General features: G+C 41.1%; 1 protein-coding gene across 3 annotated transcripts; it reads left to right on the forward strand.

The window, feature by feature from the left end:
* Positions 1-2,923: 2,923 nt before the first annotated feature.
* On the forward strand, positions 2,924-8,850 carry wt1b (WT1 transcription factor b). Of its 3 annotated transcripts, none has more exons than XM_063500431.1 (9): positions 2,924-3,341; positions 4,545-4,667; positions 5,396-5,495; positions 6,753-6,833; positions 7,340-7,445; positions 7,528-7,675; positions 7,772-7,861; positions 8,505-8,597; positions 8,729-8,850. In XM_063500431.1, the coding sequence occupies exons 1-9, from the start codon at positions 2,924-2,926 to the stop codon at positions 8,848-8,850; spliced, it is 1,281 nt and encodes a 426-aa protein (XP_063356501.1). The 3 variants fall into 3 exon arrangements, with proteins under 3 accessions (XP_063356501.1, XP_063356641.1, XP_063356579.1); XM_063500571.1 differs by having other exon boundaries at positions 8,505-8,588; XM_063500509.1 differs by having other exon boundaries at positions 4,566-4,667.
* The last annotated feature ends 5,537 nt before the right edge of the window (positions 8,851-14,387 follow it).

Here is a 14,387-nt window from a genome sequence, read left to right on the forward strand (position 1 = left end):
CAGATCCAATAGCTTGAACGCAGATGTTTATTAAAATGGAAAAAGTAATTTATTTTGCATCTGTCCTGCCAGGTCACATATCTCTGTAGTTTATCATGCATCTCTCTGGCTTCTCAAATTCCCCCTTAGTCATTGTGCTGTAGAAAGTTCCAGTCTTGTGTATTTCTTGTTAGGGGTCAGAGGCAGTATTGACCATTTCCTTTCTAGTGCACAGTAATGTTGTTTTAAACCCTGAGTTAACCATAGATCGATCTGAAGAATGGGTGTATTTGGGGACTACCATTCGTCATAAGGCTTGAAAGGGTTGTTTTCTCCTGACCCTGTCACCTTTGATGAATTCCCGTTAAAGGCTCCACTCTGGAAGGCACGGCCAGCATTTGCCTTGGCTCAGACACACTGCATTTCCTCCTCTTTCTCTTTCTAAGTTTGACAAGATACTTTTAATTGAGCCACAACCTTTTGTCCATAAAGGACATCATTTTAGTTTCTGTTTGTTTGTGATGGGCGGACCACACAAGGTTTTTAAAAACTGCATTGGGAGAAATTAATTTTCTTCGCTTCTATTTTCAAATCTGCGATGTGGACATCCTCTAAATGTCAGCGTGTTCCTCGGGGATGTGGGCCTGCCTTTGCACTTGTTTATTTCCAAGAATAGAGCAAGTCGGAAAACTCTTAATCTTCTCCATGTCCGCAAACCACCCAGATGAATCTGTGCTTTAAATTTTAAGGGCATTCGTAAGGTTATGACCACTGTAATGGATGTCATCAGACAAATTCCTGGAATGTTTCAGAAAGCAGCAATTCAAAGTACTTACTATGAGTACTGAAAGACGCATCACTGTAATTTTGCAACAATGACTGACAATTGTCTCTGTAATGCTACTTCAGCAGTTTGTTGGGTTATTTCATCACTCAAAGCAGCTTGTCACCTCTTTCCTTCACTGTTTCCTTCTCTTTCTGTTTCCCATTTCAAAAGTAACTAACCCACCACTTCTTTTTAAGTTGATTCAGGGGTCAATAACATTTACTGGTTTCTTGAATTACATTGGAGAAAGTGATGAAAGAAACTGGTTAACACTCTTACCATGTCTCACACTAATTCACTGATGGACAATTTATCCACAGTATTGTGGTCTGAATCGTAAAGTTATCCAATTTGGCATCGGTTCAGAGTTAAAGTAATTGGAAGTGACAGACTACTTAAGACTTTTGCTCTTTTTGCTCTCATTCATGTCCCCAGGAGGAAAAGAACAAACATTATACACAGAGTATGAGCATATTACCCACACACTCTGGGCTATAAGAGAAATAGTACGTTTTGTGTTTTAGATTCCAGTTTTCTCAGTTGATAGGCATGGTGAGGACAGACAGTTTTTGCACATAATCCATGTTTCAAGATTTCTAACATGAACCTCATTAATCCAATACCAAATCACATTTTTTATAATATTGCATTTTAAACAAATGCTAAAAACGATACAAGCACTTTTTTAGCTTGAAGATTACCATGGTCTTATCTCAGGCCAGCTATGATTGATTGTTATACTGCACTGCTTATAGCACATATTGTGATTCTTTCAAGCTTTTAAAGAAAAGAAGGAGGAACCCGAGTGCTGATCGCACAAATACTGTAATGTTAAAAGATCCAAAGCAGCTGTCTTGGTTTTTATAGGCATATTGAAGTTACTGCATTCCTGTGCAGTTCCTCTGAGTTAAGCTAGAGTTAAGGTCAAAACCCAATCTTTAACGTGCTCATACACACACAGATACACATGTGCGCGCGCACACACACACACACACACACACCCTCTCTACTAATAAATAATTATCCTTCAGTGTGATGTGGCTTTGGTCCAAGGCCCTGGAGTTTATGTGAGCCGCTTTTAGTAAAAAACAGTATCATATCCAAAATGGAAACATTCCGGCCACATTTTATGCATTTTTGTTTTTACCATTTTTACATTTTGAGCAATTACTGTTTCACCTGTATTCAGTCTATTCAATTTATTCAGTCTAGTGCAGTGTTTTTGCAAGCAGCTGTCTTGCTGCTCGCTAAACTGTTGCTTCATCCAGTAAGTATAAATTTTGAAAGTGTATATTTCTGAAAACAAATGAGTCAGAGTCAGAGTCATAGGAGTCCAGAATGATAAGCATTTGTAAGAACGGCTCAGGTCACCAGTGCGCTGACTAACATTTTCATTTTGCTGTTTTTGAACACATGTTTGAAAACATTTTTTATTTTCAAATTGTATTTGTAGTTGCTCAGGTTTCTAGTTTGTTCTGCATCCTGAACACTGGACATGTAACACTGACTCCCTCTTTCGTGCACATGCACGTGCAATCGATGAGAAACACTTAAACTTGAACAAGGAAGAACAACACCCTCTAATCTAAATGTGACATTAGTTAGAATCTACTCAGAAGTGCAGTCTGTAAAAACAATAAAAAGATTTGCAGTCTCAGCTGGCTGGGGAAAAGCAAGGGAGTCATCCTCTTCTCATCCTCTCTTGCTCCTCCCCTTCTTCACTGAGTTATTCAGTATTTGAGCCTTCAAGAGAATAAGGAAAGCCAGACATTATAGAGACAGAGGAACAAGGAACTGTTTATCTCACAGGCTCCCACTCCAAATCCACGGCAGGTACCCTGGGAGCCTGAAATTTGACATCCAGATTTTGTTCAACAGTCAGTTATTTCCATTATTCACTTTCTCACAAAAGATTGGAAACATGGCTCCTCTAGCGCATTGTGACCACTGATGTCTGTTTCTGCAGAAGTATTTGCTCCATGCTTCTTGTTTCTTCAGATATTGTTTTTGTTACACGCTTAAGAGTTCATTAATGTTACTGTGATTTCTTAGTTGTACCTTCTTTTGGAATACGATCACTACTTTTTTGGACTGGATTTTCTTGAACCTCCTTCGCTAATGTTGACCGAACCGTGTGGAACCATGTCACTGGGCTCAGATGTTCGCGATCTGACCCTTTTACAACCTGTGCCTCCTGTGCCATCCTTACCAGGAGCTGGTGGCGGCTGTGGGATGTCTGTTGGCGGGGGCCCGTGGACCCAGATGCTGGACCTCCACCCTGGCTCTCCATACAGCTCCCTGCCCTCCCACCATTCCCTTATCAAGCAGGAGCCTGGCTGGGGCACCGCCGATCCGATAGAGGACCCTCACTGTGGACTTGGGGCCTTCACAGTGCATTTCACTGGCCAATTTACAGGCTCAGGCCCCTGTCGGACCGGGGCCTTTGGAGAACCACCTTCAAACCAGCCAAGAATGTTTCCCAATGGAACCTACCTGCCCAGCTGTGTGGACAGCCCTCCTACACCTAGGAATCAGGGTAAGCATTCTTACTGCTAATCCCTTCTGTGATACCATCAATCAATAAAATGTTTTTTTAGAGACAGCATCGTTCTATACTTCCATTAAATGTGCTCTTGATGTTTAAGAGGGTTGTCAGTAATGTTGTGTCTGAGCAGCATGTCATGTTCTTTACTAGGTCATTTCAAATAACAACAAGTCCTTTGGCATCATCATTATTATTACCTCTCAGTTTTGGGTTTAATTAACATAGTATTGCATGTATACTTATCACATAAAAAGTGTAAGTATAAAAAATAAAAATTGAGTCCTTTGACTTCAGCTGCTGTTTGAGCAACTTTTTATACAAAACAGAAGATTAGTTTGGTTCTTATCTGGAATCATAATTAAAAATGAAACTACATAAATTTTGTTTCAATGTTTCTGTACAGGAGATAAGACACATCTGCCACTGTAATAAACAATACTTGCATTTGCTATCTGCTGGGGTACATTTAACCTACATGTTTGCCTGCTGCTTTCAGAGGAAGCATGCATGGCAGTGAGACTTATTTGCCCAGCGCAAAGTAGTTTTTGATGAAGTGATAAAACAGAGTGGTTTTCTGCAAGTTGCAGGAATCTGGGAGTTTGTGAGTCATTTTTCTTAGAAATTTACTGACATCCCTTTTGGGCCTGACACAGGATATCACAAACTGTCCATACTGTGTTTGTAAAATAAACATCACATTCACTTTCCTTGTGATTGTACAATACTTGTGTGCTACAGCAGAATACATTAAAATAGTTGCACCATTTTCGTTACATGTTTCTTTCCCCGTCAAATAACTAAAATGATACTCTTTAAAATTTTCTCTCCCCTTCTATTTTTTTTTACAAAGCATATGCTACAGTAGCTCACATCAGTCCATCTGTGGTGTGTCTGCCAAATTTCTTTTTCCACCTGCCATAAATAATGCAACCACAAAGCCAAAGATAGATGGGGGGAAAAAGAATATGTTACAAGGAAAGAGGATTTAGTAGTGCGATGAATGTCTCCCTGCGGTAAGCCTGCCAGGGACTAAGAGCTACTATCAAGGGGATATAGATAACTGACCAGATACTGAAGACTTTGCAAGCTTCAGAATGTTGCAGTGATGTTTGAGATGATGATCTAATGACTCGAGCAGGCAAATAGGCTCATTTTATTTCCATCACCTCTCTTTTTTGTTGTTTTTTCTCTCAGGTTATGGAGCAGTCGGTTTAGACAGCAATCCCAGTTACGGTCACACGCCGTCTCACCACACTCCTCAGCTCTCCAGCCTGTCATTCAAACACGAGGAGACACTGTCACCGCCAAACAGCATAGGTAACTCTTTACGCCCCGACGCCTTTTCACTTGATCTACAGACTGGAAGGCTGTCGTGTCACAGCAAGGTTATATAAGTAACCCATCATTTTTCATATCACAACAGAACCGCTATTATCCATTTCCCTTCATCTCTCCCCATTTCTGTCTGCACACATATTCATATACGCAGACATACATAAACACACTCTCCCTCTTGCTCTTCAAGCATACAAAAGGTTAATGATTCTGGAAATTATAACTTGAGGAAATGGCTTTATGCGACTCTGTTGGAATGTCAAAAACTGTCTAGGGACCAATATACTATGTGAACCTGAAAAGGACCAGTGGTTCTCAACGACCTGTTCTCCATTCTGTTATTTTTTCTCTCTTGCTGTTCGTGCCTGTGTCTTTGAAATGAACTCATATTTGTTTTACAAATATATTTAGTGTGTCTGGAAAAATGATTCAATATAATATCAATGGTTTAGAAGCATTTATATCGCAAGTGGAACAGTGATGTATTGTATGTAATATATAGTTTTAACCAAAAACCACTAAAATTAACAGTGTTCAGTGTTTTCTGTTTTTTTCTATGTTTTTCACAGTTTCATGATCTTTTCTAGACTACCAGCTTTTCATTTAAAAAAAGCATATTATTTTAAAATCTGAAAATGAAAATGAAATTGATGTAAACACACTTCATCCATATTTTAAACCAGCCTTTGTATTTTTTTCTTTTGATTTAGTTGACCAGCAATTTCCAGCGCCTAATCCTATGTTCGGCTGCCATAATCCTTCAGACTCTTGTCCAAGCAGCCAAGCGCTGCTGCTGCGAAATTACAACAGGTACAATAATTTATCCCTGTATGAGTTTGTTTTTGCTTTATTTCCCCTTTTTTCTGGTCCTCAGTCATCAGTTAATGTCAGATTCTTTCCACTGACACCATATGCAGCTTGCTCACTTGCTGGTAATTTTTAGAAGTGTGAACTCTCTCTGATCCCACATTAAGCCCCATGTTTGCCTCTACAGCGTCTGGGTTGTGAATCCTAATTTGTTCTGAGGTTAAGTGCTGCCCACTGGTGCTCAGCAGGCCAAAACAAACACTTAAGTGATCTACTGCTGATGTGTCTCAGTCCAGCCTCAGGAAAAATGAGGAGAAAAGTAAAAAGGAGAAATTTTAAGTGAAAGTGAGAGTTGCGAGAGTGGCGGAGAAGCTGCCACTGAAAATCTGCTTATTTGAATCTGTGGACGTGTTTTTCACTTGTTTTCGTTTGGATGGAAAACATCTCAAAGGGTAAATTAGGATGAAATTCTTCAAATGCCGGCCTGCAATGTTGTTGAAGAAAAGGAACATGTACAACTCAAATACTGGGACGGCAGCTGATAAGAACGGGGAAGACTGCACTGTTGTTAGAGCTATTGCATGAACTGGAAACCCTCAAACAAACATGCACACGGGTGCACGCGCTCATACACATGGTGTATATATGTCAGATATCAGTGAGTCTTTGCACAGTTTAACATAGTTCAGAACTGATTAGTGAGCCATCGCAATCCTTCCCTCAAGGACTTCTGAAGGAATGTGGTCCAGAATTCCCCTGAAAGTGTTTCCCGCCATTAATGATACCGAGGACAGAGTGATGTCATCCATGGGTCCAGGGTGTACTAGGCACAGAGGCTCTCACCCCCACAATGAGTGCACAATCCCATCTTCAAGTGTGCGAGTTTATGTGCTGTATTTGTGTGTGTCTGTGTGAAGTAGTGTGATCTGCCAAGGTAAAGAATGGCTCAGTGCCTGTGTCTTTTAATGAGGCCAGTGAGGAGTGTGGTGGGTGGACAGCATGTGTTAATAAGTGAACCATTTGGACTTCCCCTGAATGAAACATCTTCATTTTATGTACAAGGGAAGAAAACTGTCAGGAGGAATTCACAGTAAATCTTGTCTGTGATTATTAATTTCAAGGTTATTTCCAAAAAGTAACCAAATAATAAAGAAAAAAAAAACTGAACATAGCCTATAAATTACTTTCCCCCACTTTCCTAACTCTGCTCTAAGTGCAGTGTTAACCCTGTTAATGCCGTATGCTGTATGTTTTACTCAGTGATAACCTGTACCAAATGGCATCTCAGCTGGAGTGTGTAACATGGAACCAAATGAACTCCCTGGCATCATCTATAAAGAGGTGAGACTTTGTCGCTTTTTATTATTCTCAACACCATATGGTGCAGTTTTTAGTCTTCACCGGTGCTTTGTTTATGTGCACTCTTTCACTTCTAATGCATGTTCTAAATACTAAGTTGAGTATTTGCAAGTTTTCTGGTTTAGGCTACTATAAAGTCATTCCAACTTTAAAAAAGGAAGAAAAAAGAAGGAAAACAGAAAGAAGGGGCCATTTGTGCTAAATAATGTGAGACGAAGCTTTCCTTGCTCAAAAAATAAAAAAAGTCTCAGATGAAGTTTATGTAGGATCCTGTCACCTAAATTTACAAGCCGAGTGAGAAAATATATCTTCAGGGCCCTGGATATATTGTTAGAGGCAGGCATGTTTAAGGATTGTTTGGAAGAGAAGAGGAGAAAGGGTTTTGTTCAAGTTGGAAATCCCTCAGGAAACATGGCATTTATGTCCTACCTACTCCACTGTTATAATTAACTTGTAATTTTAAAGAATATTTTGTTCCTGCCTACCAGCGGCCATCCAACCAGCTATGACAGTGACCCCATAGCCCCACCTCCACCCATGCTTGTCAGCACCCAGTACCACATACACACCCACGGCGTCTTCAGAGGACTTCAGGTTAGTAAGATTTGGTCACACATATGAACAAAGACAGAAAGTGAACTTCCTCAGTGTAAATCCTTCTCCTTTCTTCTTAAAGGATGTCAGACGGGTATCTGGTATCACTTCCCCTGTTGCGAAGACTTCAGAGGCCAGTGAGAAGAGACCTTTTGTGTGCGCTTATCCCGGCTGCAGCAAGAGATACTTCAAACTGTCCCATCTGCAGATGCATGGCCGCAAACACACAGGTGGAGGCTGATTAGAACATTTGTACTCATTTGTCCTGCCCACTTTGAAATGTAACGACTTTAGGCTTCGATGATGACAGCTGGTTTGTATTGCAGGAGAGAAACCATACCAGTGTGATTTCACAGACTGTGGCCGCAGATTCTCTCGCTCGGACCAGTTAAAGAGACACCAGCGCAGACACACAGGTAGAGTGGTGTGAAGCTAGTATATCTAATCCCTCATTCCACTATAGATAGGTACATCAGGTTTCCTTTTTGGACAATACATTTAAAAAGTAATTACTTAAAGGATTTTGAATTTCCTGGTAGTGTGGAGGAGGCAGTTTTGAATGATTAATGAATATTTTTTGAAGCGAGAAATGAGTCATTGTAATTAGTGTTTCATTATTTATAAAATCCTGGCTGCTGCCTTTATTCTCCTTTTAACTCTTTTTTCTTAAGCCTCTTACTGCTTTCTATAAATATAGTGGCCATCATTATTGCTTCAAGACCCCGTAATGCATAAAACTATATCATTCAGTCCAGGAACACAACAAAATAAATATTTAGAAATTAATTCACTATGAGAAACAAATAATTTTTCTATGTATTGTGATTTTGTATTTATTTAATTGATAATACTGAATGCTGCATAACCAGAGTGATCAATTATAATCCATTAATGCTAGAATTCCCATATCTAGAATGAATCTAGAGTAAATTTTATCACATTTTCTTAATAGTAATTTTTAACCATTTAATCTTACACTTAACTTCTGACCCTCTTCTTACCGTTTCCACACTCATTCATGTTTCTGATGGTGCAACAACAACCGTCATCTCTGCGTAGGGGTGAAGCCCTTTCAGTGTGAGACGTGTCAGAGAAAGTTTTCACGGTCAGATCATCTTAAGACACACACTCGGACTCATACAGGTAAAACAAGTGCGTATACCTTTATTTTCTACTTCTCTATTCGAATTGATTTACACACAATAAGTGCCTTCACTGAATTCACTCTAAAGCAATGCTTTCTCGTGTTTTCCCCTTTTTTTTGCGTGTCCCCTCCTTGTCAGGTGAGAAGCCCTTTACATGCCGCTGGTCCAACTGTCAGAAGAAGTTTGCCCGCTCTGACGAGCTGGTGCGCCACCACAGCATGCACCAGAGGAACCTGACCAAGCTGCAGCCTGCCATCTGAGCAGCAAGAGGAGGAGGAGGAGGAGGACAAAGAGGAATGTGACAGTATGTTGTGCCAGCTAGTAGAGAAAGATGCCTGGATTCTGGTCAGCGGTTATGGTGCTTTGCCAGACTTACCGAAGTGGCGAGCGCAGCTGATGCCTGCGTCAACGTCAGGACTCACAGATGATCTCGAAGGTCTTCAAGATGCACTTCAACTACTACTAGCAATAAAAGTGCCATTTTGAGAGGGTATAATGCCACAGTAACGCTGAGCCAAGATTTTTGTTTTTAACTTTATGAGATGAGGGAAATCTTGACATACTATTTTGAATATTTTACGACACATGCACTGGCTTCTTCTTTTGTTTTTAAAATGGTCTCACCTCTTCAATATGTTGGACATTGTAAACTGGATTTAGAGCAATAAGAACAACTCCTCAGTGTTTGTCTGTTAAGTTGAACACAGAATCTTCGGTTGTGGGAATGTCGACATCTTTATCTTCCTAAAGTGTACATTAGACTGCCCAGATTGCTTTGTATATACTTCATGTGGTGCATTTGCTCACAATATATGGTGCCTTCTATATTCTTGTGCATTTATAAAATCTTGAGTCACATCAGTGCACGCTTGTGTTGGCGAGAGACAAAGGAGGTGTGGGTGTTGTCAGGTTAAGAGGCCACCTATGAGACGAGGTGGGGGTGTGAGGTGGGTGACAGACAGTAAAACAGCACCCCTCTGCGACTCTGACAGGGTGCAGATCTCACCCAGCTAAATCTCAAGCACACATCTTCATAACTAGGAACATCTGGAGCCCAATAAATCTCATTAGAAAAGACACATACCTCAGTGTCAGCAGGCTGCTCTCCACTGACTGCCCCCTTCTACGCAGGCTGGGCCCCAAAATGCACACATGCACATGCTTGAGTTCTTGCTGTACATAATAGCCTGCAGTTTACAACAGCACTTTACACCTTTTATCCACATGATGGCAGTGTCATCCTTTCTCGTCTTGCAAATGGAACTTGTATTCAGAGTTCTCGACTGTGACTGAATTCATATACTGTTTATATTTTACCACCTCAGCCTGAAGATGTCCAATTTATTCTTGTCCGTCGTCACATTGAGCATCAGTACAGACTATATTTCGGTCCATGAAATATACATGGTTTCAATAGAATGTGTGTTTTTCAGCTTATCTGCAAATCTAGAGGAAAGGCGATGGGATGATTCAGCTTCAGAGGGTGTGTTAATAAAATATGACTCAGTGTGGGCAGAAAGTGTTGTTGCATGGCTCATAGTATGTTTTAACTGTTATCAGTGTGCTCGCATATGGAAAGCACAGTGTACGTTTAAAGAAGACATTTAAAAGAAAGAAAAGAAAAAAAAAAGCCCAAACAGGGTACAGTATGTACCTGCTCTTTTCACGGCAGCCCTTTTACACTTGACGAATTAACAAAGATTAAAATGCCTTTCTCCTACTTCAGGGTCATGGACGGCTCATTTGAAGTGCAGATTCAGGTTGTTTTCCAATTCCTATAATGGCAGGGAGGTAGTATCTCTGTGATGTTTTTTTCTGCTTCTTAATCCAGTGCACTTTGATTAAGAAGGGCTCGTCTTTGTTCTCTCTCAGCGGGGGTGTTGTGAATTGCTGGAAGATCAGACGGACAGAGTGAAAGACAGAGCTGAACATTTTACTCACTTCAGTTCACTCTTTACTGGATATCGGCAAGGCTTTCCGGAGCATGAGGTTCTGATGCTTTAAATGTCCTCAGTCTTTACTACCAATGACTATCACACTCACTCAGATCTGCGCCCTATACACTGATCTTCTGCATTTCTTTGCGGGCATGTGTATTACCCAAACAACACAATAAATGTATGCACTCAGTCCCATCCTGCCAAATGTTACCCCCAGTCGGAATGCATGAACACACACATAGGCGTACACACACTCGCTCGCGCACACGCCACCAGATGCCCCCTCAGCTGTACTGCTGGCAGTTTGCCTTTAAGGGGTGTCGGCATGGGTAATCTCAGGTGACGTACACCTGGTAAGGCACAGCCCAAGACATCTGTAGGACAGCAGGCCTGCTAGCTTCACAGCCTCCACAACCACATGCAATGTCCTGAAAAGGTTTCTATCAAAAGTAAAAGTTGTTTAAATTCACTGTCACAAGGAAAGCAAAGGAAAAGGTGCCTTTTTTCATGATTTAGTTGTATGGAACAACAAGCTGTTTTTTGTAGTTGGTTTAAACAGGAGTGGTCTTATTTTTCAGTATGTCATTTGGTGAAGTCCCAGGTGCTTCCAACATCAGCATACATTTCCCGCTGCGTTTCTTTGGGCCAAAAGACGTTATTTAACCTCCAGGAGCTGGAAAGGTCAGTGCACATGTAGCACACACAGGCTCCTAGGAGCCCCAAGGGATTGTTAACAAGGTCAACCCTCCAGAGAGACAACTCAGAAGGGTTACAAGGAGGCCCGCATGCAAAAACAATGCTGTGCCAACAGGAGGCGCTGTCAGGTAATGTTCACATGTTAACTGAAGCATGCTGTTAGTTTTATTCCCAGACAGCTTTCTCCCCCTCCCTTCGGGCTAGCTCTCTGGTGCAGAGCTGCTGCTTCACAGTCTGAGTGGGTCTAGGGGTTCTTGGGGGTATTCCCTGTAGTAAAGCAGGGAGCCTGAGGGGCTCTGGTATGTAGGAGCTTTGGGAATGCAGAGGCCTTGGGGGGCCTGGAGCTCAGATGGGGCCTACAGGGTAAACTTTCTCACTCAGGGAGCAGAGATGGAGCAGATACAGAAAGACAGCGAGGGGAAAACACCTTGAGAGGAGTCTGTTAGACATGCAGGCAGCAGCCGGAAAGATCCCATGAGGGTACACAGACACGGGAACAAACACACACTTACGTATACCCTAACCACAAACCAATATGTGGGACAGCAAGGAGAAGCAGATAGCACGTTTTATGTATTCACGTTCTCATCAGAAATTTCATCTTTTATCTTCCCATCATTTCTCCCTCCTGCTGTCTCTTCTGTGCCACGGGAAGATATTAACGTCTAACAGGATTAGATGTGTCTCTATCATGTGATCTAGAAGCTCACAAACCAACTCATGCCCCCTGGGGGAACAGTGGGATGGGAAAGACCTTGTCTCCCCTCTCCATCCCAAAGGTATCCAGATGCTGGGACATGGGGAGAGAAACCCACAGAAAGAGAGATGAAAATGTCGACAAATGGAGCGAGAGAGTCATTTTGTCCAAAGATATCAAGTCTCACGGGGACAGCATTGTCTACACCCTCACTGTGATGAATTTCAAAACAACTCAACTGCGGGCCACTTTGCCCGCCTTTTAATTAAAACTTGAGAAGTTCCTCTCAGCGTATATCATGTGAGATATGCTGCAGCTTGCCAGAATGTGTGGGTGACTGAAGAAGCCATTTGAAATCTGTTTGAAACTGATTTTGAGTCTTCCTGACCTCAGTCCAAAGGGCTCCCATTTCTCCTGAGGCAGTTACAATTAGTTACCAACTCACTAAGTTTATGGTTCCTAAATTGAAATATATTGCTCTTTAAAGCCTTCTCTCTAATTGTGTAGTCATTAATTGCTGATTCCCTATCTACACTGTGTTGATGGGCACATAAAAACTCATGGTGATAGATGAGCGCAAGTGCAGTTCACAAAAAAAAAAAAAAAAAAAAAGTCAGGGTGTACATCTTATTCTGTCTCACCACCACTAGGAGGAGTAAAGTCCTCGGATAATTCTCTTTGGTAAAAGAAAAGATACAAGAGTCATTGTCCATAAGTAGAAACAAATTTATTAGCCCACATTTACAATTAAATACAATCACATGCGTTGGATGACAGAAGTAATGGCCTTTGCATGAGGGCAGTTCCCTCAAATCAGCCTAGACAGGAAGGAGAAATATATTTCTGTAGTCATCTGGATGTTTGAAATGTTTTCACACACAAACAATTCCTCATATAAAGGCTGTTTGTACATATTAGCCTGAATAAGTCTGGTGGAAAAATCCTGAATACCTTTTTTTTATTTAAATTTTTTTTTTTTTGGGGGGGGGGGGGGGGGGGGGGCAAAAAACATCATATAAAGACATGCTGAATGTTTTACATAGTATAAAGACTTAAGTATGTGATTTAAGTGAGACTGAGGATGATTGGATGTTTTAATGTTCATTATGACAAATGGAGGGATCCGCTCTTTCAGTGAAATGTCCATTTCTGATGAGTTCTTCTAGAACAATGATTGTGGGAAATTTCATCTGGTGAGCAAGAAACGGAACAAAAAATTCTTTGTGATGCAGTGTTTAAAGTTCACAAGTAGGTGGTAATGCCTGGTACATTTCACTGTAGTTAATGTAAGCTAAGGTAAGTTCACGTTGACTGGACACTTTATATATGTATATTTTTTTTTTCATTAGTACATCTATCGACTACACAGCTTGTGTAACCAGGAAGTAGGTGTGATACTTGTATCAAACAATAAATAATCTTAAGAACAATGTTACTATTCTAAATGTTATGTATCTTTTTGATAACATCTTTGTTTACAGCAAATGTTTAGCCTAATAACTACAGAAATGAATATATAATATTGTTTGAGCTGTCACATTAAACCACGTATCATATATATAAGCTTTCTCTGAAAAGCTAATGAAAAAAATAGTTGGACTTTTTCGCCTTTATGCCTGTTATTATATAATGGGCATAAAGCTTGTTATGAAAGCTTCAGAACGGGATGGGTCAGATGTCCCAAAGATCATTACAAACAACACCCTGGGCTATAAATCCCCAGGGTGGAAGGAACAAACACAGGACATAATAATAGACAAAGATGAGGGAGCGTACATTTGGATGAAAAATAGGGCATCGTGATTATGAGAGTCAGAGAGGAGCAGGGGAGCTAAGGGGGAATTGGATGCTATGCGTACTTCGTTATGGTGGCTGTTTAATTGTAGCAGTCATTTTGGCTTTGGAGCTGTTAAGTGCTGATATGGAAATAGAAGTGTGCTATAAAAAAGCTCTTTAAGAGGAGATTGTTGGTGGACACTTGGAAATTGTATTGGATCGGAGGGGTGGGTGGGGGTGAGGTTGTAGACATTAATATGTTGCACTTTATGACCCTCCTCTCCCACTGTCTCCACCCTGTTTTCACCCAGAGGGCTCATTATTGTCAGAGGAGAGGGGCTGATCTACGCAGACACTCATATGAGAGCCGTCTGAAGGCATTAATGTGCACACACTCCCCCAGTGTGAATGACTAGAACCTATCATAAACAGGAGGAGCAGACTGTTAAACATGGCCGCTAGGCAGGTAGTCCACGCCCCCCCCCCCCCCCCCCCCCCCCAAATCCCCCATCTTGTTCATGCAAACACACATTTGGTTCTTTTACATCTCTGTGCACTACTAATACTTGTCCACCTTCACTCACACATTGGCTCAAGGACATAGATGCACCCTGACACATGACAACCCTCATATGGTATCTGGAGGAAGTACATTGAGTAACTTAGTGCAATTATTCAAATGTATGAA

Source organism: Pelmatolapia mariae, linkage group LG1, assembly GCF_036321145.2.
Source record: "Pelmatolapia mariae isolate MD_Pm_ZW linkage group LG1, Pm_UMD_F_2, whole genome shotgun sequence".
Classification (NCBI taxonomy): domain Eukaryota; kingdom Metazoa; phylum Chordata; class Actinopteri; order Cichliformes; family Cichlidae; genus Pelmatolapia; species Pelmatolapia mariae.

What these genes read in the sequence shown, in the direction of transcription:
- wt1b (XM_063500431.1), top strand. Translation starts at nt 2,924, where the DNA reads ATGTTGACCGAACCGTGTGGAACCATGTCACTGGGCTCAGATGTTCGC. An exon ending in TCCTACACCTAGGAATCAGG is followed by an intron (nt 3,342 to 4,544) that starts GTAAGCATTCTT and finishes TTTTTCTCTCAG; the next exon opens with GTTATGGAGCAGTCGGTTTA. An exon ending in CTGGCATCATCTATAAAGAG is followed by an intron (nt 6,834 to 7,339) that starts GTGAGACTTTGT and finishes CCTGCCTACCAG; the next exon opens with CGGCCATCCAACCAGCTATG.